The 27,923-nt window shown below is 40.4% G+C and overlaps 1 protein-coding gene across 2 annotated transcripts in view; it reads right to left on the bottom strand.

Moving 5' to 3' along the window:
- Nucleotides 1–27,923, bottom strand: part of DNER (delta/notch like EGF repeat containing) — a 284,460-nt gene that overhangs the window by 27,600 nt on the left and 228,937 nt on the right. For both annotated transcript variants that reach the window (XM_005282630.4, XM_065556947.1), the window contains exons 8-10: nt 24,447–24,671; nt 5,890–6,012; nt 1,597–1,710 (exon numbers count right to left, since the gene is read on the bottom strand). In XM_005282630.4, the coding sequence (XP_005282687.1) occupies nt 1,597–1,710; nt 5,890–6,012; nt 24,447–24,671 (462 nt within the window). The remainder of the gene's footprint in view (nt 1–1,596; nt 1,711–5,889; nt 6,013–24,446; nt 24,672–27,923) is intronic.

The following is a 27,923-nucleotide window of genomic DNA, read 5'->3' as shown; positions in this document are numbered from 1 at the left end:
GAACTTCCCCAAAATAATTAGATAAACATCCATTCTTGATTTAAAAATTGTCAGTGTTGGAGAATAGATTGAGCTCTGAGTCTATCACTACAAAGCATGTTTTCTCATGTTTAATCATTCTCATGGTCTTCTCTGGGCCCTCTCCAATTTATCAACATCCTTCTTGAACTATGGGCACCAGAACGGGACACAGTAGTGCCAGAGCAGCTGCACCAATGCCAAATATAGAGGTAAAATTATTTCTCTATTCCCTGGTTTACGCATCTCAGCATCGCATTAGCTCTTTTGACTACAGTGTCATATTGGGAGCTCATGTTCAGCTCATTGTCCACCACAACCTCCAAAACATCTTGATAGTCACTGCTTCCCAGGATAGAATCCCCCATTCTGTAAGTATGGCCTACATTCTTTGTTCCTAGATGTATACATTCACATTTAGCCGTATTAAAATGCACATTTGTTTGTGTCCAGTTTATCAAGCGATCCCAGTGACCTGTCCTCTTCATTATTTACCATTCCCCCAATTTTTGTCTCATCTGCCAACTTTATCAGTGATGACTTTATGTTTTCCACCAGGTCACTGATAAAAATGGTAAATAGGTCCAAGAACCAATCCTCGTGGGACCACTGGAAACAGACCCTCTCGATGATGATTCCCCATTTACATTTTGAGTCCTAATAGTTTTTAATCCATTTAATGCATGTCATATTAATTTTACAGTGTGCTTAGTTTTTTAATCAAAATATTGTGCAGTTCCAAGTCAAATGACTACCCTCATTGGCATCGTAAGGGGAATATAAAATATAAACTCAATATAGAATGAAGTAGGTTTCGCTTAAAAAACATGCTATTCTGACAACTAAAACTAGTAATAACTAATATTAAAGATGGGTCCCAAGTTACAATGTTTGGATGTGACCATAGATAGAGGTGTTCTGATTTAGTGCTTTGGTTTGGGCCCCTGTTTTGGTACAAATATCAAGGGGTAGCCGTATTAGTCTGTACCCACAAAAACAACGAGGACCCTGGTGGCACCTTAAAGACTAAACAGATTTTTTTTTGTAGTGAGCAACTACAAAAGCAACTTTCTCTCTCCTGGCATTGACACCTCCTCATCAATTATTGAGAGTGGACTACATCCACCCGATTGAATTGGCCCTATCAACACTGGCTCTCCACTTGGTAAGGTAACTCCCTTCTCTTCATGTGTCAGTATAACAATGCTTGCATCTGCAATTTTCACTCCACGCATCTGAAGAAGTGGGTACTTTACCCATGAAAGCTTATGCCTAAATAAATTTGTTAGTCTTTAAGGTGTCACTGGACTCCTCACTGTTTTTGTGTTGGTACAATAATTCCAAAGCAGTACTGCATTAAAAATTTAGTTCCAGCTGTACTTACAGTATTTCCCAGAAGTACAATGCAAGATACTACTGCTATATCATTTCTAGCCTCCAAAATGTCCCTTTTAATTAGTTCATTATATAAAAGAATATGGAGATACACTGATTCAGATGCTATACACTTGACATTTACCTTCTTTTGGACACTGGAATTAACAATTATACTTTGTGTGTAATTTGCAGATTACTTGCCTGTAAATCCAGGTGCACAGATACATGTAGCATTTAGACCTTCACTGTCACAAGTGCCACCATTTTGACAGCTGATGTTAACGCAAGGATCTTTGTATAATTCACAGTGCCGTCCTGAGAATGATAAATTAGTGTTATTGACATTATTTGTACTTATGGTTAGTCAGAAATCAGAATGTGGGCTGTCTGCCATATGGAATGAGGGCAATGATTGTTCTTCTCTCAGATACCAGTGTAATTCACAAGTAAGTTGCTGAAGACAATTGCAAAGCCAATACAAGATCAGACTCAGATCATATGTTTTTATGGTGATTTGGTCTTTAAACATAGAACTCCCCTTCTCATCAAGGCTATGTCACCCCTTCAAGCATAGTGGGCCAGTTCCTGTTCTCAGACAATGGCAGCAGTTGAATTTCTATGGCTATACAACGGTGTGATAAAGAAGCAGGTTGGGCAGCTGTTGAATATTCTTCAGTGGAAATAACAGTTGCTATCTTCAGTAACAGTTCCAATTAATATGAAACTTAAAATAGAATATGTACACATTATTAAGCCTATTTTCTCCTTTTCCAGTAGGCTCAGATGGACTATGGTTTGTCACAGCAGTAGAAATAGAAATCAACTTATTCAAACATATAGGTTAACATGATATGATTTTATTTGACTGGCAAGCCCCATCCCTCTTTCTTTGATCTCCTGCCTCAGAACCTGATCTGTGCGAACTCAGTGGTTTCACTCTGCAACAGTTTGAGAGACCCTTATCTGGCACAAGGTAGGAAAGGATGGTAGATTCCCAACGGGGTTGAGGAGAAAGGTCAGCTGCCACAGTGGTATCATATATTATATCGTATCAGCTCTGAAAACACTACCGCATAAGTAGACTCACTGAGCTCAATGGGACTGTTTTCATTCATAAAGTTACTCATTTTCCTAAGTGTTTACAGAGTCTTGCAGGTGCAATGATATAGACTTGTTCAGGGTAAATTTAGGCATGCATTGGTGGTTGTTCTATGTAAAAACTGAGAAGTGTATTTCAAGGCTGACCTTTGATCTGTTGGTTGCTTTTGCTTGCATAATTCATCTCCTTTACTTTGTGATCCACTATAATATACAATAATTTATGCTGAAATGCTAATACTCCATGCAGACACAAGGGTACAACTTCACTGATCCTACTGTAGGGTCAAAATCTAAATGATTAATTTTAAGTAACTATCATTAATTTCTTTCTTTGGGTAGTTTTGTGAGCTATGCTTACAGATCTTTGTTGGTACTGCCTTTCATTGTCCCGAATGAAGATTACGTGCTTTACAGAGGCACCACCAACTTGAAATCTAATCAGTTAACAAAACAACAAAATAAATAATTATTTGTTTCAGATACTACATCTTCATCTGAATCTCCCTGCCAGTACAGTACTGTGGTTTTATAGGCACATTTCTCCCTTTTTTCTCTCTCCCTAGTTGCACAAGACACAAATTTATTTCACTTAGGATATTTGTCAGGAATTACAGTCAATGTTAGGTTTGAACTCTGTGGCATCAGCTATTTTATGAAAGGACATTAAGAAATTTACTAAATTACAAACCATTCCCATTCACTACAACATGCTTAAAATGAATTTAAGGAAAACATTTTAGCCTTCTGTCCATTCATGATAAATATTACAGGTTTCCTGTTTCAATAATGACATGACTGAAATGAAATTAATCTAAAAGAACTACTTTGATTAGATGCAATGTATACAGAGAAAGTGTTTTGTGAAATTTCTGTCAGTTTTTTTCTTATTTGTATTACTACTGTATATTTATGGAAATTATGTATCAAATGGTTGTTTTCATCTGACATGCTACAAAAATGATGGATATATCAGGATTACAGGGGGGCACATCTTTATAATCCCAGCAATGAATAGCTCCAGATTCAGTGAGTTTTTTCATGGGTACAAGTGACCGACTTGCTGGAGAAGTGCGGGAAGAGAGAGTAACTTGGAGGGAGGGGAGTAACTGGTTCGGAAGTTAGCTAATGGGTATTAACTACATTAGATTGGTGAGGGATGTGGGAACATGAGGGTTGGAACAAGGCACTAAGAGAACTGAAGAGGGTTGGTGGGAAAACTTGGGATGGAGCCTTCTGGGAAAGAAAAAAACAATACAAAATCATAGACACGTAGGGCTGGAAGGGACTTCAAGAAGTCATCAAGTCCAGCTCCCTGTGCTGTGGCAGAACCAAGTAAACCTAGACCATCCCCAACAGGTGTTTGTCCAACCTGTTTTTAAAAATGTCCAATGATGGGGATTCCACTACCTCCTTTGGAAGCCTATTCCACAGCTTAACTACCCTTATAGAAACATGACACATTTCACCTCCATCACTTCTATCTCTCGTCTGTGTATTTTTTTGTTTTTGATCTATTCAGATGGTAATTTCTTCAATTATGGACCTATCTTATGTTTTATGTCTTTGGGTGCTGTAATACAAATAATAATTAATAAATAATAATAATATTCTGCAGGCCTGAATGAAAATGAGAATGGGAGGGATTTACATAATTTAGCTGGTAATACATTTGTTTTATGCATACACTTAATCTTATTTTACAATGTCCTTTTCAGCTTGTGCTTTATCCTTGCCCATTCAAACAGTATTCCTTATGTCAGAATACTTGGCAAAATTCTGAAAGTCAGTTATGAGTTCTTTTATGGCCATCTGACCAGAGAAGAGCACATTTCAACATCAGTGTATTATGTTAACCAGCACAGAGAAAGAGGCTATCACATTATTTTGTTCCAACCAGACTTTTACATAGACTCCAAATCAGACAAAGGTCTCAGAAATTTACAAACAAAGCATTCAATGTTGCCTGACAATTCTCCCTTGCACCCAAGAAAGAGTCTCCCTAGAAATTAATGAGCAAATATTTTTAGTGTCCATCTTATGGGCCCAGTTGTGCAAACACTTATGCATTTGAATAATTCGACTCTTGTGAGTAATCCTATTAAAATAAATGAGTCTGATTCTCTACTGCTCTGCACTTTGTAGAGTCACGTACAACAGTGCAAAGTAGGTGTGAAATGCTACCAAACCAGGTAATTGTAAAGTGGGTATAGAACATTACTGTGGTGTAGGTGACTACACAAAGTGCAAGGCAATGGAGAATCAGGCCGAATGGAACTACTCGAAGTAGAAAGCACAATGCCTTATAAAAAGTGTTTATAGGATTGAGTCCCATGCTGGCATTTCAATCAAATGCACAAAATTAATTTCCTATAATTTTAGGGGTTAAAACTTTGGTTGTTTTTTGTTTGTTTGTTGCTAGATATACTCGTTGTATTGACAGTTTAACATGAAGTCTAAGCCAAAGCACTCTTGAAAAGACTACTGTTTCCATTGTCTGAAAAACTGATGGTTAATTCCTCATACTTGGCCACTGGAATGATGCATTCTTCATCTAGTGGCAAAGAACAGAGCACACACCAATATAAAATATATACTTAGCCTCAAGCAGCAGCTGACTGAGCTTCAGTCAAAGAGAGAAGGATTTTTTGTTTGTCTGAGGACATGTTTAATGTTCCTTAAAACACTACTCTCTCTCTCTCTGTGTAAAAACAAAACATATATGGTTTACCCTTTTTACTGAAAACTAAATAAATCAATTCTTCGGAAATGTTATATGAAAGCAAAATCTGTTGAATCAGGTATGACATTGACTTCAGTCAACATGGAGGAGTGTTCATTGAATTAACTTTACTTCTGAATTTTATGATTTGCAAATAAACTTCCAGATAACTGGTTACATTTTTATTTTTTCATTGCAGACAGTTTTAAATGTAGGTTTTTGTTTCTGTGTTTTTAACTCATTACACTAGAGAAAATCCAACAGAAATCTGGAAAGTCCTCCAGATAATGGTTCCCAGCAATAACTGATTACAAACTATATCCAACAGCCTCTTAAAAAACTAATGACTTTAACTCACATCTTTAATGGGACCTGAATAATCTAGTACGCCTACAAAGTAAAGACCTGAACAAGGAAATCCTTACCCAAGTTAATTTTGTTCATATGAGTAATACCATTGACTTCAGTGGATCTACTTATGTAAGTAAGAATTACTCACTTGAGTAAGGGTGTGGGATTAGGACCTACTTTAAATTAATTTTCCTACTTTATGCAGTGGCATACCACAACTTAACTCCTCACTTCATAATTTTGTTATCCAGAAAGAAAGCATTAAAAAGCATGTGGAGTAAGCTATACTTATACTTACAACAAAAGGCAAAAACATATTTTACCTTCATATTCAGTAAGGCATACACATTCATAGCTATTGACAAGGTCTCTGCAGGTGGCAGCATTCTGGCAGGGTGCAGAAAGGCATTCATTATATTCCTCTTCACAATAGAGGCCATGGTAACCTAAAGCACATGTGGGAGAAAATAGAATAAGCTCTGAAACGCTTCCTGATAAAAAGGTAACAATTTAGCTATCTTGGATTGTGGGTAGATGGTCATTAATTGAAAAGGTATTGTGTCTTTAAGGCCACAGGCTATCTATTACACAAATAAAATGTATAAAAAAGGGTAGTATGTCTGATAGATGGAACTCTGTACATTTATTATATGGTGAACTACAACATTTCCTAGACTACAAAGACAGATGACCAAGACCATTATTGAGACTCTGAAGAAAATGTGTTTTACTGTAGCAGTGAAATAATCCAATAAATACATAGTCACCAATTTTCATGATTAGCTTTGCCCTGCAGCAATTTCACTTGCTTGGAGTGATGATGATCATGTAATACTACAGTTAGCATTTATGCTGTGTCTTCTTATTCTTAACACTGTGCAAATTCAAAGTGCTGCACAAACATCTAACAATTCAATTTTTACAGTACTCATGGGAGGTAGGCAAGTATTATAGCCTGATTCTGCACACGGAGCAAATGGAAGCATAGAAAGGCTATGAAACTTGCTAGTGGCACAACCGAATGAGAAATCATGAGTTATGTAATCCATTTGACCAACCACCATTTTGCATGGTCTAGTGGATCATGTGGTCATCTGTCTTAATACAATAACTCCTCACTTAATGGTTAAGAGCAACAGAGGGTCCTGTGGCACCTTTAAGACTAACAGAAGTATTGGGAGCATAAGCTTGCATCTGAAGAAGTGAGGGTCTTACCCACGATAGCTTATGCTCCCAATACTTCTGTTAGTCTTAAAGGTGCCACAGGACCCTCTGTTGCTCTTTACAGATTCAGACTAACACAGCTACCCCTCTGATACTTGTCACTTAACGTTGTAGTTATGTTCCTGAAAAATGTGACTTTAAGCGAAACGATGTTAAGCGAATGCAATTTCCCCATAAGAATTAATGTACATGCGGGGGTTAGGTTCCAGGGAATTTTTTTCACCAGACAAAAGACATATATATATATATATACACACACACACACACACACACAGAGTATAAGTTTTAAACAAACAATTTAATACTGGTACACTGATTGTGACACTTGGTTGAGGTGGAGGAGTCAGAGGGTGGGATATTTCCCAGGGAATGCCTTACAGCTAAATGATGAACTAGCAATTGGCTGAGCCCTCAAGGGTTAACTCTCACACTCTACAAGGCAGCAGGAATGGAAGGAGAGGAGACAGCATCGCAGACAGAGACAGAGACACACACCATGTGTGTGTGAGAGAAATGCACATTTAAATACACTGCCTTGTTAATTAGATCAGCCTGCTGAGACCACAGCTGCTGCAAGCTCCCTCCATCCTGAGCCCTGTCATGTGTCCCCCCTGCTTTATGGAAGATGGGGTAAGTGGGGTGCAGGAGCAGGGTTGAGGGGGACACCCTGACATTAGCCTCCCCCTTTCTCCTCTCCCCCTCCCACCCCCCACGCAGCAAGCAGGAGTCTCGGGAAGCAGCTCCAAGGCAGAGGGCAGGAGCAGCACATGGCAGTGGGGGGGAGGACAGCTGCAATTGCTAGCCTGCTGGGCAGCTGCTACACAGGGAACTTAGGGGAGCAGGGAGCTGACAGGGGGAGCTGCCAGTTCACCCTGGTTCCAAGTCCCCACCAGCTAGCTGCAATGGGCTGCTCTTCCTGCAAGCAGTGGACAAAGCAGGCAGCTGCCAAACAATGTTAGAAGGGAGCATTGCACAGCTTTAAACCAGCATGTTCCCTAATTGATCAGCAACGTAACAACGAAACAACGTTAACCGGGACGACTTTAAGTGAGGAGTTACTGTAGTAGTTGAAATGTCTTTTTCAACGTACTGCATTAGGTCAAAGAAGCATTTTTTCATATCAGGTAACAAGATAAATAAGACCATTAGTGTAGTTTGGGGTAGTGTGGGGATTGACTAGCCACAATACAGAGTTACAAGAGTTTTGCTTTATAAGACTGATTACAAAAGCATTATCACAGCTTCCTCCCTGACCACTACACTATATTCTCTTCCGGATCTATGTACATAATTCATAATATGATTTGTATACAAAGAACAGAAGAGTATACATTGTACCTTCTGTTTCTTGATTCTCCTGGCCAATTTACTGCTGCAATGGCTCTCAGCCTTTCCAGACTACTGTACCCCTTGCAGGAGTCTGGTTTGTCTTGTGTACCCCAAGTTTCACCTCACTTAAAAACTTTGTAAGCAAGTAATCAGACATACAAATACAAAAGTGTCACAGCACACTATTACTTGAAAATTGCTTCTTTTCTCATTATTACCATATAATTATGAAATAAATCAATTGGAATATAAATACTGTACTTACATTTCAGTATATAATATATAGAGCAATATAAACAAGTCACTGTCTGTATGAAATTTTAGTTTGTACTGACTCAGTTAGTGCTTTTTATGCAGCCTGTTGTAAAACTAGGCAAATATCTAGATGAGTTGAAGTATCCCCCTGCCTACTCCCAGGGGTCCACGTACCCCTGGTTGAGAACCAGTGCACTGCTGTATCCTATATTACTTATATAGAGCTACAAGAGTGTGCAGTACTTTACACATAATTCTATTCAATACAAAGAAACTCTTTAAATTATTTTTTAATTGTTTAAATTTCTTCTTTTTTGACCCATGGTATTTAGTCATTAAAGAAAAAAGTTCCCCCTTTCTTCTCTTCCAGCTATGTATTACAATCTGTATTTAAAATGCAGGGCCCTCCATCTTCAGTATATTCTATTTATTAAACATATTTCTACTTTTCTCCCAATTCAGTAGTTGTATCTAACTTTATAGCCAAGTAAGACATATGCAAGATAGAACTGATATAGTCATTCTCCCATTGTTATTGATGTTTAATAAGCAAAAAGAATTATTTAAAGGCAGTGATAAGATGAAAATTTACTTTTGTTCTCTCCCTTTTAATCAATCTTTAGGTCAGAAAAATTTAAATACCCCAGCTGTGTTTGACCTTTTACTGAATTGAAGTGATCTTCTCTACAATGAAAAAAGCAACAGCTAATTTACTGAACTCAACTCAAGTTGTTTTCCTTTTAGTACTATGTAATTATCTTGCTTTCTTACCTTTGGGGGAAAATATGGAGGGTGAATGATGGTGGTTTTTATTTTGTACAAGAGATTATACTGAAGACTTTTTGATTTCTTTGAAAGAGATAAAGAGTTCATTTTCTGTAACAATCTCTCTCTTTCGTAACATTTAAAATTCCTTTTGGAAATTAAGTCAAGTTGTAGAATGAACAGACTTTGGTATTTTCTTACCACATGCATCAAACCACTTGCTATGTTCTATGAAATGACTGATAAAATGAATACTAAGGACTCAACTGTCATTCTGCAACAAGCCCTGAGTAAGGAGCAATGCATAGTTGTGCTTCCCCAGGAAAGCAGACCAAAGACCATCTTGTGACCTTGCTCCAGGGAGGAAGTAATCTGCTCCATCATGATACTTAGTGCTGATTACTTCCTCATCTGTACTGGCCAATGCATTAGGTTGGTAGAGCCTTAGCTCCACCCAATCCCTGCCCCTGCAAGCTCACCTGCATAGGAGGGAGAATAGAGGGCCCCCAGACTGGTGATGAAGATAGCCTGTGCAGGGGATGAAGGAATCTTCTGCCCTCTTGTGCAAGCGGGTAAAGTGGATTACACATGAGCCATAAAGGTTGTGATATTCTCAACACCACCAAAATTTAACGAACAACCCTGAGCACCCAACTCTCCATTCTTTGACTCGGGTTTTTCTCTCAATAAAGAATGCAGAATGGGCTTTGAGTCTATGATAATGCTACTCTTTTTAGCCCATGTTCTCAAATATTGCAGTACACTATATTCTTATTACGTACATCCACTACCATAAGGTTTTATTAGTATTATTAAGCACTGAATGTTCTCAACACTGTACAAGACACCAGTGCAAAAAGTTCCTGTCCTGTAACAATATAAACAAAATTATTTTAGAAACTTGTTTGGAGCTTTGTCTATCTTTCCTACTGTCTTGCTATTTAGCTGGCTGTGAAGAGAATGTTTTCAGAACAGGAGAATCAAAAACCTTGGCAGTTAGAATTTTGGCATTTCATTTAATTTTGAAGTATTTGTTCAGATTTGGAAACAAAAATAGCCTGGTGAAATTTCACCAGTTTTGAGTGGAAATTGGCTCATTCACTCAGACCTGATCAAATTTCAAATGCTCTTGAAATTTCATTCTGACAAAGACCAATTTTTACATAAAACCTGTAATTACAAATGTTTTGAAACTAAAATCATTGTTTCACAAAAGGCATGTAGAGTTGCATGGAAAAGCCATATGCCACAGTACTTAATACTACATATTATAAACACATCTTTTCTCCACAACCACTCTAATTTCAAATGTATTGCCTCTCTGAGGTATCACAGCATCTTTTCCACTGAGCTCGTATGTGTAACTGGGATACAACACTGTGAAAACTGTTTTGTAAATTATAATACAGTACTGGGTGTCATAGGCACAGGAACTAGAAGTGCCAGGGGTGCTGCAGCACCCCCAGGTTGTATGCGGAGATGCTGGCCCTGCACCCAGGCCTCCACTCCCCAGCACAGGGCTTGGGTCCCGGCTGCTGGTCATGCTCCCCAGCCTGGGGCCCCAATCCTCTGGCCCCACGCCCAGGCCTCTGCTCCCCGGCCCTGTGTCTGGAGCTCAGGTCCTGCCCACTGGCCCCATGCCCGAGGACCCGCACTCAGCCCCCCACTCCCGGAGCCCCAGCCGATGGCCCCGAGGTCGGGGCTCTGCTACTAGCCCCGTGCTTGCCGCCAGCCTTTGCCTCCTTACCCCTGTCTGGGTCCCCCCCTCCTGGAGACATGGCACTGCTCCCAGCCCCAGCTGCAGGGGGAGGGCGGACAGGGTAAGGGGCACTCTCACTATTAAAAGGGTTTCAGTGCCACTGCTGGGTGTTAAAGCAGTGACTGTATACTTTAAAAAGTCTTGAATCATTTGTTTGTTACATATATTTATAAAAACAAGGAATAAAGAAATAACTGGAAAAAGGATCTCAAATATCAGTGCACATGTAACAGTTCATAATGTGTGGGTTCTCCACGGTATTTTACATTTCATCAGAGAGTCTTTAGCTTATTGTGAAAACAGTACTGCATTGCAGGAGTGTTTTTTTTCCCCCAAAGAAGGAAGTGCAAAAGGCGAAAGATTCTGATCTCAATTAATTGGTTTAAATTTAGAGTAGCTCTGCTGGTCCAAGATTTTGCCAAGTCAAGGATAATTTAAAAAAAATGAAATATATTGAGATAGTACAGAGCAAGCTTCCTTTTCCACTGTTATATCTTGTGGTTGCCTGAGACTGAGTGCAGTGCTTTCAAGTGCTTTCGTGTGCATGCAGTAATCTCTCAAGTAAATCATTTAGGCAATCAGACTGTTACCTTACTACGAATTTTTTGAGACTCCTGTTCTCCGTACATTTCAGCTCTTTAAGACTGAAGAATTAACTATTTCCACTGTGTATATTATTCTCAACCATGTCAGCTAACTTGTGATACATTGTATTTTTTATATAGTAACATCTTTAGCCAATACGTATATCACAGAAATGGCGGGTATCTAGCAATTTTAAAAATGGTACACGGGACATAATTATGCTAAACATACACGTACTTAGACATTTTAAGCATAAATATTTGCAAGAGTTTGTAATTACTTTTTTCTTGGAGGAAATATTCTGAATTGCATGATTAAACAATTGACTTCTGAAAATCAGTATTCACCTCCTTTTCATTAAAATATGACAGGTCACTTGCTGGTTTGAACTACAGTAAATGGTGGATTATCTGCAACTTGAAGTACTTAAATCAAGACTTATGTAACTCAGCCAGATGTTATGGGCCTATTACATGACCAAGTGAGTGAGACAAGGTCAGGAGAACGGACAAGTTGGTCATGATGGACCTTGTGGCTTTAAAGTCTATGAGTTTATGTTGTCAAATACCACATACAACATAGAAAAGATGCCTTTTTTGCCCACTAGAGGGTGTATTGTGCCTATACACTCTATTTGAATCCTCAAGAGGGAAGGCATATAATGTTTTCATCCTGTTACCAAGAGCCTGATTCTAGTTGCATTGCAGAGAATAGCAAAACTCTACAATGGGATCAGGCCATTGCTACTGCAGGGAAAGGTGATATTTTTATTTTCCTCCCATGAAACTAGGACGCATCATACAATTCTTAGCAAACCGTCCTGTTTTGTGTTATTGTTCTTTAATACGCTCTAAATGCATTAAGGATGCTTATACTGTTTATTCATGTATCCTCTGAAATCTATATAAATCACTTTTATCTTTGCAGTCAAAGAGATTAAATGAATACATTGACCCGAGAGGAATCTTTTGTTGATAACTTCATCTGTCTCTGGCCTATTTATTAAAATTCTGCTGATTTTGTGTCAGAATCAATGAAAAATACTGATTTCATCTTTGCGCTTGTACCGTGCACAGCTTATTCTATGTGTGACCAGACAAAAACAATGAATAATATCTGCATTATCCAGCAACTCCAACTGCTGGGTCATCAGTGCAATGTTCTTCAGTGCTGCCTCAGCTGAAAAACACCTAGAGTATGTTTTACAGGCAAAACGGGCAACTGAACTTATAGCTCTATTTTTCCCAGGTGAAGGCAGAACTTGAACATGCATTCAACAGCCACATCTTCATGTGGGCAGGTAGGGCATAATGATGTGCATGTGCCCCCTACTCCTGGTTAGAGTTGTCCTCTTTTCCATGCTCCTTTCCCCTCACCCATCCAGGAGATGGTTGAAAATGGGAAACATTTTCTGGAAAAATCTGTCCCTGATTTTCACTTTTAAAAAATTTGAACTTCATTATTTTCTAACCAGCTTTACCCAATCCTTACACCTCCTTTTCCCTATTGGCTGTCCCCCTTCCTCTGCCATCCTCCCTCACAAAGACAGACACCTATCTCTTTCTTTCCCCTGGATGCCCAAATCCTCCTTTCTCCTTCTCAAACACCCTCTTCCTTCCAAGGTCACTCTAAGTCCTTCCCTCACATTTTCATTCGTTGAGTCCCACATGCATATCAAGGTCTCCTCACACATACCATCTCCCCTTCACAAACCTCCTACGCTCTCTCACACAGACTTCCCTGGGGGCTCGGACCCCACCCACCCTAACCTGATCCATAAATGGTGAGGAGTCCAGGCAGAGTGCCTAAAAGAGGCTGGGATCATTGACCCTTACATAATTCATAAACAGAGAGGAGTCCAGTCAGACTGGCTTGCAGCAGCTGGGGCATCTCTGCCCCATGTATTTTCCATGGCCTGCAGGCAGCTCCTTTCCTAGGTGAGCTGCCTCTGTAGACAACCATTCTCAGAAGGGCTATGAGAGCCAGACTGGAGAGGGCACACAGAGTTTGGGTCAGGCAGGCTGCTGAGAAGGAGCCATTGGCTGATTCTCAACCTCTCCAGGAGTACTTGGTGGGGCCAAAGACATAGCAGCTCTTACCACCCTCTTCTCAATTTCTGCACTTACTGGCCAATGAAAGGCGGGGGAGAAGTAGCTCTGCCTCCCCCTAAGAGGCTGATGAGGGACAAGGGAAAAAGCTCTTGAAGCTTCTCTTAGGCTCCAGTTCCTCAACAACCACCCCCTTCCTAGCCACCTCCCCCGACTTAATGACCCCAAGCACTTCTGTGTGCTGGCCTAATGGGATACAATACAATAAAACTTTTCTTTGCTTGGCATAGTTCTGTTTCATACAAATTTTATCCTAAAAGACTTCCCAGAATTACATGTACAATAGGAGCTGCAGAGGGAATAAGAGGTATAGCTGAAGAAGACAAGATATGTGGCGTGGTCTGATAAGTTCTGAAATTAAACAGTGATTGAATAAGACAGAGAGATACAGGAAAGCTGCTCCAGATGAGAGAGGCATATTCACAAGCCCTGGCCAGATTGTGCCAAGCAGGCTGCGAAAAGGGCTGTGAGATAGCTGGTAGCTGGAATTAACCTGCAGCCATCACTGCCAAGGTCTTGAGACTGGTCTGCCCCCAGAGAGAGGGGAGAGAGAAGAACTGCTGCAACTACAGGAAATGTTGCAGCTGCCCATACTGAAGCAGTGAGACCAACGTGCCCCCAGCTACAATCCTGCAGGAAGGAAAGGCAAAGAGTAGAAGAGAAACACCCCTAGCTATTACCAATGAAGTTGCTCCCGCGGTTCACTTTTCTCTTACTCTTTTTTAAAAAAGTGTTCTAATTATTGTACAATTTCTATATTTTGGTGACTTGGAGATGTATATCTGAATGTGTGTGTGCGTGTCTTATACCCATGTCAGTACATGTGGGATTATAATGTATGTGCTACCTGGGCACATTATTTTTATGTATTATCCAGGGGTGAAATCCTGGCTCTACTAAGCTCAAAACCCAAACACCCATTGACTTTAATAGGGTCAGGATTTCACACTAGCAGTTTGGCAACCCATCTTGGAATTGATACTTAGTTTCCCCTAATATCTATATACATTATTTTCCAACTGGATTTCAAATTCCAAATTCTTATAATTCATATAATGTCTCCAAAGCAGAGACAAGAAGAAGAATGGAGGTTCCTTAAATAAATTATTGGTAGAAACTCCCACTGCATGTAGAAGATTGACAGACTACATAAAGACATCATCCACGGTACTACAACCCTCACTGCAATCCCATCTTGCTGTTACAGCTCTAAAAGCTGTTCAATTAGCAGATACGATTTCTACAACTATCGAGCCAACTTATGTCAAAGTTTCATTGGAATCGCTACTTTCAGCTATTCATGGTTTATAAATCAAAAAGTTTTAATTCTTTTGCATTCAACATAGACACTGCTACCCAATAAGATAATTCCGTTTGAAAGTAGGATTTAAAAGATTGGAAAAGGTCATTACAAATTGAAAAAAAAAATAGCTTTGAAATGAAGGGTCTAATCCAATGTTCTATGAAGTCAACAGAAAGGCTCCATTTGATTTTAGTAGACTGAATCAGGCCATAGTTGAGCATAGATGAGTACTGTGATTATTGCATTTTCATCCCCTTTTGCTACAGAGCATATAATGCAGGTAGTGTGTGTGTGTATGGTTTTGGGTGGGGAGAGAGAAGGAAATATTTCATTTAATAGGAAAATTCTTATATTCACAGGCATTTCAAGGGCTATTCAAGCTGAATGATAAAAATTGTTTTTGGTCAGGGTTGAACTTGCAGCCTTAGTTTTGTCCACTTCAGTTCCTGTTCCCAGCAAAGCTAAGTTCAAAAGACCAAAACAATACATTTTCGTTGTCAATAATGGCAGGAAAGATTGTTGGGCAAAAGTCAACATGGTTTCTGTAAAGGGAAATCACGTCTTACTAATCTATTAGAGTTCTTTGAAGGGGTCAACAAACATGTGGACAAGCGGGATCCAGGGGACATACTGTACTTAGATTTCCAGAAAGCCTTTGACAAGGTCCCTCACCGAAGACTCTTATGTAAATTAAGTTGTCATGGGATAAGAGGGAAGATCCTTTCGTGGATTGAGAACTGCTTAAAAGACAGGGAACAAAGGGTAGGAATAAATGGTAACTTTTCAGAATGGAGAGGGGTAACTAGTGGTGTTCCCAAGGGTCAGTCCTAGGACCAATCCTATTGAACTTATTCATAAATGATCCGGAGAAAAGGGTAAAAAATGAGGTGGCAAAATTTGCAGATGATACTAAACTGCTCAAGATAGTTAAGATCAAAGCAGACTGTGAAGAACTTCAAAAAGATCTCACAAAACTAAGTGATTGGGCAACAAAATGGCAAATGAAATTTAATGTGGATAAATGTAAAGTAATGCACATTCGAAAAAATAACCCCAACTATACATACAATATGATGGGGGCTAATTTAGCTACAACTGATCAGGAAAGAGATCTTGGAGTCATCATGGATAGTTCTCTGAAGACGTCAGTTAAAAAGCAGTGTGCAGCATTAGTCAAAAAGCAAACAGGATGTTAGGAATCATTCAAAAAGGGATAGATAATAAGACGGAGAATATCTTATTGCCCTTATATAAATCCATGGTATGCCCACCTCTTGAATACTGCGTACAGATGTGGTCTCCTCATCTCAAAAAAGATATACTTGCACTAGAAAAGGTTCAGAGAAGGGCAACTAAAATTATTAGGGGTTTGGAATGGGTCCCATATGAGGAGAGATTAAAAAGGCTAGGACTTTTCAGCTTGGAAAAAAGAAGACTAAGGGGGGATATGATAGAGCAGTAGTTCCCAAACTTGTTCCGCTGCTTGTGCAGGGAAAGCCCCTAGCGGGCCGAGCCAGTTTGTTTACCTGCCATGTCCACAGGTTTGGCCGATCGTGGCTCCCAGTGGCCATGGTTCGCTGCTCCAGGCAATGGGAGCTGCTAGAAGCGGCGGCCAGTACGTCCCTCGGCCCGCGCCACTTCCAGCAGCTCCCATTGGGAGCTCCCATGGGAGCCGCCATCGGCCGAACCTGCAGACGAGGCAGGTAAACAAACCGGCCTGGCCTGCCAGGGGCTTTCCCTGCACAAGCGGCGGAACAAGTTTGGGAACCACTGTGATAGAGGTATATAAAATCATGAGTGGTGTGGAGAAAGTGAATAAGGAAAAGTTTTTACTTGTTCCCATAATATAAAACTAGAGGCCACTAAATGAAATTAACGGGCAGCAGGTTTAAAACAAATCAAAGGAAGTTCTTCACACAGTGCAGTCAACCTGTGGAAGTCCTTGCCTGAGGAGGTTGTGAAGGCTAGGACTCGAATAGGGTTTAAAAGAGAACTAGATAAATTCATGGAGGTTAAGTCCATTAATGGCTATTAGCCAGGATGGGTAAGGAATGATGTCCCTAGCCTCTGTTTGTCAGAGGGTGGAGATGGATGGCAGAAGAGAGATCACTTGATCATTACCTGTTAGGTTCACTCCTTCTGAGACATCTGGCATTGGTCACTGTTGGTAGACAGGATACTGGGGTGGATGGACCTTTGGTCTGGCCCAGTATGGCTGTTCTTATGTAAGATTTTCTGATAACTCAGATTAGAAAAGCTTTGTGTAAGTCATTTGGACACTGGCTCTGATGCTCAACTTTCTGATTTATCACAGTTTCAATGGGCATGCATGTAGTTTAGTGTTTGTCTGTTAAACCTGATGTAACTAAAAATAACATAAGTGCTTCCTGAAATATAGTCACCAATCTTGCAATTGGATCCATGCAGGCAAGTCCTTGAAGCCATCTGGAGCTCCCATTGGGGACATACGCTGAAGTTCTATATATAACTTGGGGATAAGTATGTATCATTTATTTTACCTCTGAGATGAGAAAAATTTTCTACAAAGCATCAAACTGCTTTTAAAAATTAATTTACAAATTTTAGGTCTTAATCTAATGTATCTTTTTTAAAAACAGATCCCATCTCTTATAATAAATATTTTACTACAACAAGCCATTAGATCAGTGGTTTTCAAACATTTTGAGCTGAGCCCTCCCTTTGAGTTACAATTATTGGTTGTGCCCCCCCAACCCAAACAAAAAGAGGTGAGTCAGGGTGGAGGTGGTGCTCCCTCCCTGAGCGCCAGTGCACTGGGCTGAAGCCTGAGCTGCCTGGCATTGTCGCTCGCTGCCTCCCCCCACCCCTGGACATACCTCCATGCCCTAGGAGGAGCGCCCCATAGTTTGAAAACCTCTGCATTAGATAACGTAAGATATCCCTATGTGTCCCAGTCTTGTGATAATAATGACAGCCAGCATTAAAAACCCCATCAATATTAAATGCTGGTTTGAGAGTGCTCTGCAGATTGTGCAGCTATGCAAGTGTCATAGCTATCATTTGTCACTCTTCCACGCTGCACACTAGCCAGAAAACATGGAAATCAAGCTGCCTATAAGGCAAAAACAAAACATTTCATAGTCCTTAGGCTAAATGAAGCAGTTTAAAATTCCTCTCATGTGTAATTTCTGAGGCAGAAGTAACAGAGATGAAAACCCAGCTGACAGTGTATGCCTGACGGTGAAAAGAGAGGGCATAAAGGAAAGAGCACCGAGGTTGCAGATGAGAGCAAAACTCTGTGGTTTTTTTGCCTCTGTAATTAAGACGTGATAACCCCTCCTAAGAACCTCAAAACCAGACTTGTTCCTGAGATCAAATGTAAGAAAATGAAGTGGAACTTATGGACTCTGAAGTTCTGAAAACAAGATTAAGTTTCTGATAAGCTACATAACATAAGGAAATAGGTATACAGGTTATGGCTATGAATATATGCATATATGAGTAGAATATTGTAATTGTAACTATGGTGCAACTACAGCATCACCTCATAGTAGGATTGCCAACATTGTATTTTAAAAAAAGGAACTTACACCCTGCCCCACCCCTCCTACAGATGTCATCATTATTAGTATTAATAATAATCAGTACTCACCTACATTCACCAGGGGTATTTCTTGCTGCTTTTTGCAACACTCAGCAACTCCCAATCTTGTTGTACAGAGATGAAAAAATAAGGGACTGTTGACAACCCTACCTCACACCAGTGGGGGGAAGCAATCAAGCAGGGAGAGGCACCTCCCGGGTAAGCTGTTTACAGGAAACCAACTCCAAGCCCCTAACCTTGCACAACCCAGGGAAAGACAATGATGGACCATTCAAGTTAATGAAAAAACACTAAAGCTGAAAAGAAAACCCCAGTCTTGGAAAACCAAAAAAGGAGAGAGTTTGCCCCACTCCGTGTAACCATGAATTATCATCATCAGAGAGAAAGGGGAAAAAATGCAAACCCTGTTAAAAGGGAAGAGGGCTTGAGGGTAAGGATTTCAATAAATTGAGAGCCAGCATCTAAGCGGGGTGCTGTCCATGAAACACTGGATCCCCTCTAGGACAGAGGGAATGCTGGGAAACTGTTCAGAGGCAATAGGTCACTTGTGATGGAAAAGGGAATTTAGCTACCATAGAAGTGCAAAGCCTGAGATGGCATCTTTATGTTTATTTTCTGCGTAACTGGTCTGTGTTTGCCCCCCTTACTATTTCACCTTTGAATATCTGTTTTTTCTATTAAACAATCTTTTTGTTTATTTTTACCCCAAGCAGGTCTCTGCTGTGTAAACTGTGTGGTGTGTGTGCGCCAAAGTGAACTGGAAAAGTCCAAGCGTCTGCTAGTTAAGAACTTGGGGAGATGGATATCGGGGAACTCAGGACTGAAAGGGGTTGCTGAGGTTGCTCTGCAAGGGTAACTAGGGTAGTGGATGCCAGAGCTGAGAGCTATGCTTGCAGGCTGGCTACAGGTGTCAGAGCTCTGAGCAATGGCAGCATAGCAATAAGGCACACCAAGCTACAAAGCAGGGGTTACAGAACCCTTTACCGGCCTGGGTAATCCCTGAAAAGTCACAGTATCTGAGACACGTTATATGTATCCAAGTGTATCTCTGAGAGGAATATTCCTATACCAAATACCTCTAGCCTAGGGGAAGGCATGCTGTGCTGTAAGCCTGGAGACCATAGGTTTGTTCACATCTCCTTGGCTTAAATACATAGCACTTGACCTGGACAGTGTAAGATATCTCTCCTGTTTCATTCTACACTAACCACTGCTTACTGGGGGCAGTGTACCTCAGGGCAATGCTAGTGAGCTACTGAGCCTTTTGCCTGTACATCACCGGTCTGCATATAGCCACCTCTGTAGAGATTACCAGGTGTTCCCATCTAATGGCTGTTTGGTGGCCCTTATATGAGAGGAGTTTGGAAAGTCTCAGTTCCAGCTTCCACATCAGAAGCTCACTATGATGCTTTGCACAGAATGGCAGACTCAGAGAGGCCAAGGACTGTGGGGGCTTGGAAGGCTGACCTAGCCCTACTACCCCTAGAGTAAGTCTCCTCAGATCAAGACTGAGGCATGCTGGCAAGGCAGGGCCTCTTAGAAGTCTGCCCTGCTGCTGCCCTGTAGATAAGCAGGGGATTAAATTTGCCAGGGCTGTCAATCTTATCCCTTTCATCAACACCAAATCCACTCAAGTTTTTAAACCTGAAGTTGATGGCATATACAAATTGTTTGCAAGTATGCAAACCAGCTCCTTAAACACTTTGCATAAAATGTCACACATGGAGCTACAAAAAACATCTGAGCTACTGACTTCCATCTGAAAGACCTTTACTTAATTTCTGGGCCTGGACTACTACTTCCTTGGGTCCAGTCTGGCAAACCTTTAACCATGTGAGTACTGTTTAAATAAAAATAGGTTCCCACAAGATAAAAGAACTGTGGAATGAGAAACAAAAAGCCCACACATGGATGTACATAGCTAGTCTCAAAAATAGTGATTTTTTCATTTCTTTTTCAAGCCCTCCAGGGTGCAGGAGTTTGGGTTGATTTGGCATGTTTGCCCATGGATCATGCAAAGGTAGAACATGGCACTTAGTGTTGCAGTTTGTAACCCTAAAGTATATTGGTTTCCTATCAGTAGTTGAAAGATAACCTTCCAGAGCATACATACTACTGACATTTTAATACCTACATCTTTAGTTCCCACATGCCACTTTAGTGATGCATCAGGAACTACTGGAAGATCAAAAGGTTTATTGAAGCAATGAAACCCTTTGATCACAAAGAACCACACTCTCCTTTTCAGCCAGTTCTGCAGCTCTCCCCTCCCCCACCCCCCTTGCCCTCCAGGAAAGCTTCTTTACCCTGTCCCACCTGTTGGTAGCATGCATTGGCTAGAAAAGCTGCGGTTTTCTGTTAGCTTGCAGAGCACTGGCCAGGCAGTCAATTTATGGGGTGCCACTGCCAACCTGTCCAGTTCCTACTACTACTCTTGCTCCCTCCCTCACTGGATTTTCTGGTGTCTCCTCCATATCCACACAGTTGATTCCCACTCCCATTCATTCCTGGTGGGGGAAGAAAATCAGGAATGAAGAAGAGGTTAATATTAAAATCTCATCAATTTCCTAGTTCTATTCAATGAAGTTAGAAAAATAACACCTGGCAAGTTCTCCTATCTGCAATCAAAAAAAAGATATTTTTGTCAGATGTGGAAATAATTAGTAACCTGATACGAGTTTTAGTTTTCACCTTCTTTATAAAATAGGATACGTTAGCTATATTTAAATATGACTAGGCTTGTTGCTCTTCAGCTACATACCCAATTTAACCTATTCTCATGGGATTCTTCTATTATGCAAACTAACGATAAACTTTGAAGGATGTAATTGCTTTATGACTGGAAAATTGAAATTGAGAGACTTATCTTCACTTCCTGAAATATGAAATTCATACCAGATGCTAGGAAATAGCAAAGCTTTTGTCTCATATAATGCCATTCACCAGTCCAGAAGACAATTGGTGTCCATTGGACATTTAAGTCTACCGGACAGCAAGTGAACCCGGGCATAGCACTAGCGTGGCATAGACTCGTCTTCCATTTCATATCCCCATTTTCCTTCCTCTAAATGGAATTGTGTAATTTCACTGCCACATTGCAAAATTCCCGGTACAGGATTTAAACTGGCTTCAAATGATTTGTGAACAACTATGTCATCTGTTGTGATATTCAAAGACTTTATGTTATGGTTCAAATCCATATTCTTGCTGCTAATCTGTGAAGATTATTTCAACATATTCTAATTCAGAGGTCGGAAGTGCTGTGCCAAGTCTTCATTTATTCACTCTAATTTAAGCTTTCGTGTGCCAGTAATACATTTTAACATTTTTAGAAGGCCTCTTTCTAGAAGTGTAATATATAACTAAACTATTGTATGTAAAGTAAATACGGTTTTAAAAATGTTTAAGAAGCTTCATTTAAAATTAAATTAAAATGCAGAGCCCCCTGGACCAGTGGCCAGGATCCGGGAAGTGTGAGTGCCACTGAAAATTAGCTTGCGTGCCGCCTTTGGCACATGTGCCATAGGTTGCCTACCCCTGTTCTAATTTATATAAAAGTGCTGCAGTACTGTATCTAGAAGCAATTGTTCAGTCACACTATGCACCAGAAACTACTCAAAATTCTTCGTAGTGCCCCAAGAGACTGCCAGTTAATTGTATCGTCCATACAGTGGTGATTGTCCAAAAATAATTCATAAATTGGGAAGTTTCTTGGTTCCTCACTCAACAACTTTACTGGTCTTACATGATGCTAGTATTGCAGACTGGGGATCTCAGACAACAATTCGCTCTTGTCGGGGAAAATGGCCATTTAGCCAAATTTCACCACACCGTAAAATTATCTGAAACTGGAAGCAGCAAGCAAAGCATGATCTTTCTTCCTTACAACACCAATAATCAGTCAGCCAATTAAACCAAAATATTGCCTTTACCTTTCTTTTGTCCTAAACTGCATCATTCCAACTCTCACTGTTTGTAGAGCAATAAAGTGGGATAACAATAGACTTCAGGATAGAGAAGCTGAAAACTCCTTTCATGATTTATACAGACCAGAGGAAGGGCATGAAAACATCTAAAATGGTACCACTCAAACTGGGGATCAATAGCTGAATGTCGTCTCATGGAATCTATGGATCTGAGCTCACTTTCTTTTGCTTTGCTCCCAGGAGCACTAGCATATTTCAGGCAATATGACAAAGTACCACAAGGAGGGATAAATAGTTGAAGATTTATTGGCAAGTCTCAGTTCCAGCTCCCACATCACAAGCTCATCATCATGCTTTGCACTGACCATTACGGGATCAGCTTATGGGATCCCTCCATATCTGGCCAAGAAACCAGGAAAGGAGAAGAAAAAAAAAGGTGAAAGAGAAAAAAACTCCCCGTTTTCCTAGAAGTCAAGAGAGGATGACAAGAGAACAGACATTGTGCTGACTGGAGCTGCAGATATTATAATGTTGCCATTTGTGCATCATAGGATTACATCAATATATAATGATGTTGATATGGTGAGGCGATGTCACAGTGCAAACGTCATACTGCACTACCAAGTTGTCACGCTGGCTCTTTTCAATTACATCACTGATTTCTAGCCCAGCAAAGCTGAGTACAGCTTTCTGCCCTGAAATATGTTCATCTTTAGATAAATAAACCAACAATGAAACAAGTGTATATGTCTGTTAACAAGATTCCTCTGCAAGGAATCAAAAGAAAGTAGCTCTGCACATTTCAACATTATGATCCTAAGTGGTCAACACAACACTAATTTGCCTATTATGAGGTGGATGTTTTTTCTTCTGCAGATGCAGTGGGAGGGATAGCTCAGTGGTTTGAGCATTGGCCTGCTAAACCCAGGGTTGTGAGTTCAATCCTTGAGGGGGCCACTTAGGGATTGGGGGCAAAATCAGTACTTGGTCCTGCTAGTGAAGGCAGGGGGCTGGACTTGATGACCTTTGAAGGTCCCTTCCAGTTCTAGGAGATGGGATATCTCCATTTATTTATTTCAAGTAAATAAATCTCAGGATAGATTCACTTTAAAACACTACAAAAATATTGTCTCTCTTGATATTGCCTTAATTGTTCATTCCCTATGCATTTTCAAACATGAAACCTGGATCGCTGCTTGCTACTCTGCAAGGTTGGTTGCTAGCAATGAGGAAGAGAGGATATTTTTTCCTTTTCTGTATTTTTGTCTGGACGAACCTTCTCTATATTAGCTTGAACAGTTCTGTTTATGTAGTTATCACTGTTGGAATATGGACTTGTCAGCAATTTCTTCTTATGATAAATCTGTGTATACCGAAACTGCAGAGGGGGGCAACAACCCCCACAGGTTGCTGGGGGTAGCTTACCCACAACTTCAAGATTACTGGCTATCATTATGAGGAGAAACAATTACAGAAAGGGAGGGAAAATCTCATTTCCTATGCAATCCAGAAGCCATTTATTTCTTGCCTATATAATCACATGCAGTTTTACCATCTGATCCAGCTATCTTTGCTCACAGAGCAGTCCCACTGAAATCAATGAGTGTGAATAAAGGCTGTAGGATTGGGCTCTAGGAGATAACTAAACAACTGTGAGTGGTTTACATTTATTTCTTTGTGTTTCCAGCCCTCCCCTAATAGCCAATTTCAAGCCTTCCCATCCCTTTACTTCATCTTTCATTTCATTGACATTTGATGCCTCACCTTAAAAATCCTCACGCTGCAAGCTTCAGTTCTATAATACAGCTGTACATATAAACCAACCCATATGGAACTCAGTGTGTATTTTGAGTGCTTACCCTGCAATTTCTGATTATCCAAATGGAATGTGTAGATTCCTATCATTATTCTAAACAGATAGAACATCTGCTCAATGTGTATTACATACTGAAAAGAAAAAAGGAAGTAATTTTAAACTATGTATCTGAAGCCGTGTAAGAAGCGTTTAAAGATTTATAAAACATGGAACTGGTTGGTACAAACCAGGGATACAGAGGCATTTATAACTGGTTCCAACACTGCGACAAATGCCATGTGCACAAGGATTCAGAGCACAGAAGTCAATCAGCTGAGAACAGGTAGGTCCCGTGAATCCAGGACTACAACTGCAGGAGTAAGCAAGTCTGTCTGCGAAACAGGTCCCATTGTTCTGGCAGGGAGATGAAGCACAGGGGTCTACTTTCTCTTCACAAGAAGATCCTAAAAATCCTAGTTGAAAAGAGATGATTTTCATAAGTAAAACTTCTTTACACATATGCTATTTAAAAAAAAACAACTTGCAGTAATTGACAGTTACACATTTTAGTATTTCTAATTGACTTTGTGGAAGAGTTACAGAAACACATATGCATGCACAAAAATGTTAATTCTGGCAGCTGACATGTTTGTGACATTATTGCGACAATGCATAAGGAGTGTAACTGCTTTGATGTGGCAGGATTTCAAATATTTGCAAAATCTTACATCAAGTGTCATTCATCTCAAACAATTATAAAGGTAAACTCGTTGCTTTAATATAGAGAAAGTGAGAAAAATCAGACATTGTGTAAGCAGGTATAATTCACATGAATATCTTTGAGCCAAATTCATTCCCCAAATCAAGAGAGTTGGTAAATGGGGATGGTGGAGCACTAACAGTAGCAAACACTCTGAGAGGGATACTCCTAGCCAGACCAAAAATACTGAATTCAATACATGTATTGTGGCATCTCTTGCTATTTATTATTGATCTTGGAAGTATTGTTCAAAACAATGTCATTTTACACTTCAGGTGATTGTATTTCATTAGTAATACATTTCCATTAATCCTGACAGGATGTGTTACTTTACAAAGTTTTTCTTTTCTTCCCTCCATAATTAATCATCATTCGGACACACAAGTGAATTAAATAGCCATTTTATTTTACTGTAGTTTTATCACTGCAATAATAGACAGACACCTGACAAAGATTTTTCTACAGATTTTAAAAGCAGAACGACTCTACAAAACAAGGAATGGATGAAATTATATTTTCAAGTGCAACAATAGAGAAACAAGCATACAATGGTACAGTATATTCAAATCATTTCTTAATGATAAGAGGCAGTAAGGTCTAGTGGACTGGACTAGAAGTCAGGAATTGCTTAATTGTGGTCCATGCTCTGACATGGATTTGATGTAAGACATTGTGCAAAAGGCCAAATCTATCAAAAGTAGCTTCTAGTTTTGGAGTATTCGATTTTTGTGCAGCTATATGTGAACACTAAGGACCCAATTCTCAGAGGTTCTGATCACCTACAACTCCTATTTAAGTCAGTGTTGCTGGCACTATAGCTATAATATACTGCATGTGTGTATAAGTATGTGTGCATTTATTAGCTAAATTCTGCTTTCAGCAATTGCAGTGTCAACTGATTTAAGAAGAATTACATGACTTACACCATGGTAACTGAGATCAGAACAAGGTCCATAGATTTAGAGTAAACGTGTAAAAGAAGTTAATGACTACAGATGTAAGCAAGAGGAGAATCAGACCCACAGTACTGCTACTCAGATACCTTAATTCTACTGCATAAAAAAGGAATCAGAATACAAATAAACTATGTAAAGTAACTGTTCAAACTTCAGTATATTAAATACACTTGGACTACCAGTAAAAAATCTGAGAAGGCAGGTGACAAACTATTTATTTTTTAAATCTCATGGTTTTTAAGCCAGTCACATGAGTTTTGAATGGTTGGAAATGGCAATACTGCACCTGCTTAAGAATTCTGCTGAACAGGGAATGGATTTATGTATGCTAAGCATGTTAAATCCTTAAGTGCTTTCTGTTTTCCATACTGGCCTGCTTTAGGGGCGGTGTGGAGCTACCCAACCCAATGGGAGCTCCAGGAAAAATGCTTTCTGGAGACCCTGGGTACATGGATGAACTTAGAATGACGAATCATCCCTTTATGCCCAGACAGCTGCTCCCCAAGCACAGGGGTTCTGACTGCTCTGCGAGCTTGTTCTTCCCCACATATTCACATAAGGATCAGAGACAAAATATGTACGCCAAAAGGCTTGGTCTGAGAGACCAGAGGAAGAAATGAATTCCAGAGCTGAGGGCTTTCTGCAGAGAACACCTGACCATCAGCCCGATAACATTTAAAATCTAGGGACAACAAGTTGAGCCCAGCAGCTGATCTCAAATATCCTGACGAGTCATTGGGAGAGGTAGTTTCTCAAGCAGTAAGCACCTAAAATATAGTACCTGATGTTTTATAGATCAAAGTCAGCTCCTTGAATTGTGCTAAGTGAATGGGAAGCCAGAGCAGTCCCTTACAACCAGATGATATCTGCTCCCTTCAGTGGATACTGCCTACTACCCTCATGCAAAATGCAATGAATGTTAACAAGATACAGATTATTGCAGTGAGGATTAAAAAGGAAATGCCACAAACACCTAGCAAGGCCCAAACAAAAATTCTTGGTCACTGCTGCCATCAGGATTCCAGGAGCATCAAAAAACTACAAATATCTTGGACAAAGGCTGAAGAAACCCATCAACACAGAGGGTGTAAACCATCTCCTCCATAACCTCACAATTCTAACCCAAGGCCCACAACCATTACCCCCATCTTACTGGACTGAGCTTTCCCAGTTAGCTCATAACCATGTCCCAAAGTCAGCCAGGCACTAGGGAAAAAAAGGCAGAAAAACTGCAGGACCTAAAATAACCAGCAAAAACTCATAATTGTGCAGGACCGCCCAGAGGATTCTGGGGGCCTGGGGTCTTCGGCATCGGGTCCCGGGGTAGAAGGACCCCCCGCCGTGGATCTTCGGGGCACTTCGGCGGCGGGTCCTGGAGCAGAGGGACACCCCGCCGCTGAAGACCTGGAGCGGAAGAAGCTCCGGGGGCCCGGGTCCCACGAGAGTTTTCTGGGCCCCCCGGAGCGAATGAAGGACCCCGTTCCAGGGGTCTTGAAAAACTCTCATGGGGGCCCCTGCGGGGCCCGGTGCAAATTGCCCCATTAGCCCCCCCCGGGCGGCCCTGTAATTGTGTATTACCAGGGGGAACTGAGCCAATAAGCCTATGTGGCCTCTTTGCTAACTCTGAAACTAGACTAAAAAGAACCAAGGAAAATTTGAGGCCTCCAACATGATATTAATGCTGTCTCACTACAGTCTTTCATAGATTCATAGATTCTAGAACTGTAAGGGACCTCGAGAGGTCATCGAGTCCAGTCCCCTGCCCTCAGGACAGGACCAAATACTGTCTAGACCATCCCTGATAGACATTTATCTAACCTACTCTTAAAAATCTCCAGAGATGGAGATTCCACAACCTCCCTAGGCAGTTTATTCAAGTGTTTAACCACTCTGACAGTTAGGAACTTTTTCCTAAAGTCCAACCTAAACCTCCCTTGCTGAAGTTTAAGCCCATTGCTTCTTGTTCTATCCTTAGAGGCTAAGGTGAACAAGTTTTCTCCCTCCTCCTT

This window comes from Chrysemys picta, chromosome 9 (assembly GCF_011386835.1).
Source record: "Chrysemys picta bellii isolate R12L10 chromosome 9, ASM1138683v2, whole genome shotgun sequence".
In the NCBI taxonomy this organism is placed as follows: Eukaryota; Metazoa; Chordata; order Testudines; family Emydidae; genus Chrysemys; species Chrysemys picta.
This window is presented reverse-complemented; position numbering and strand designations above follow the sequence as displayed.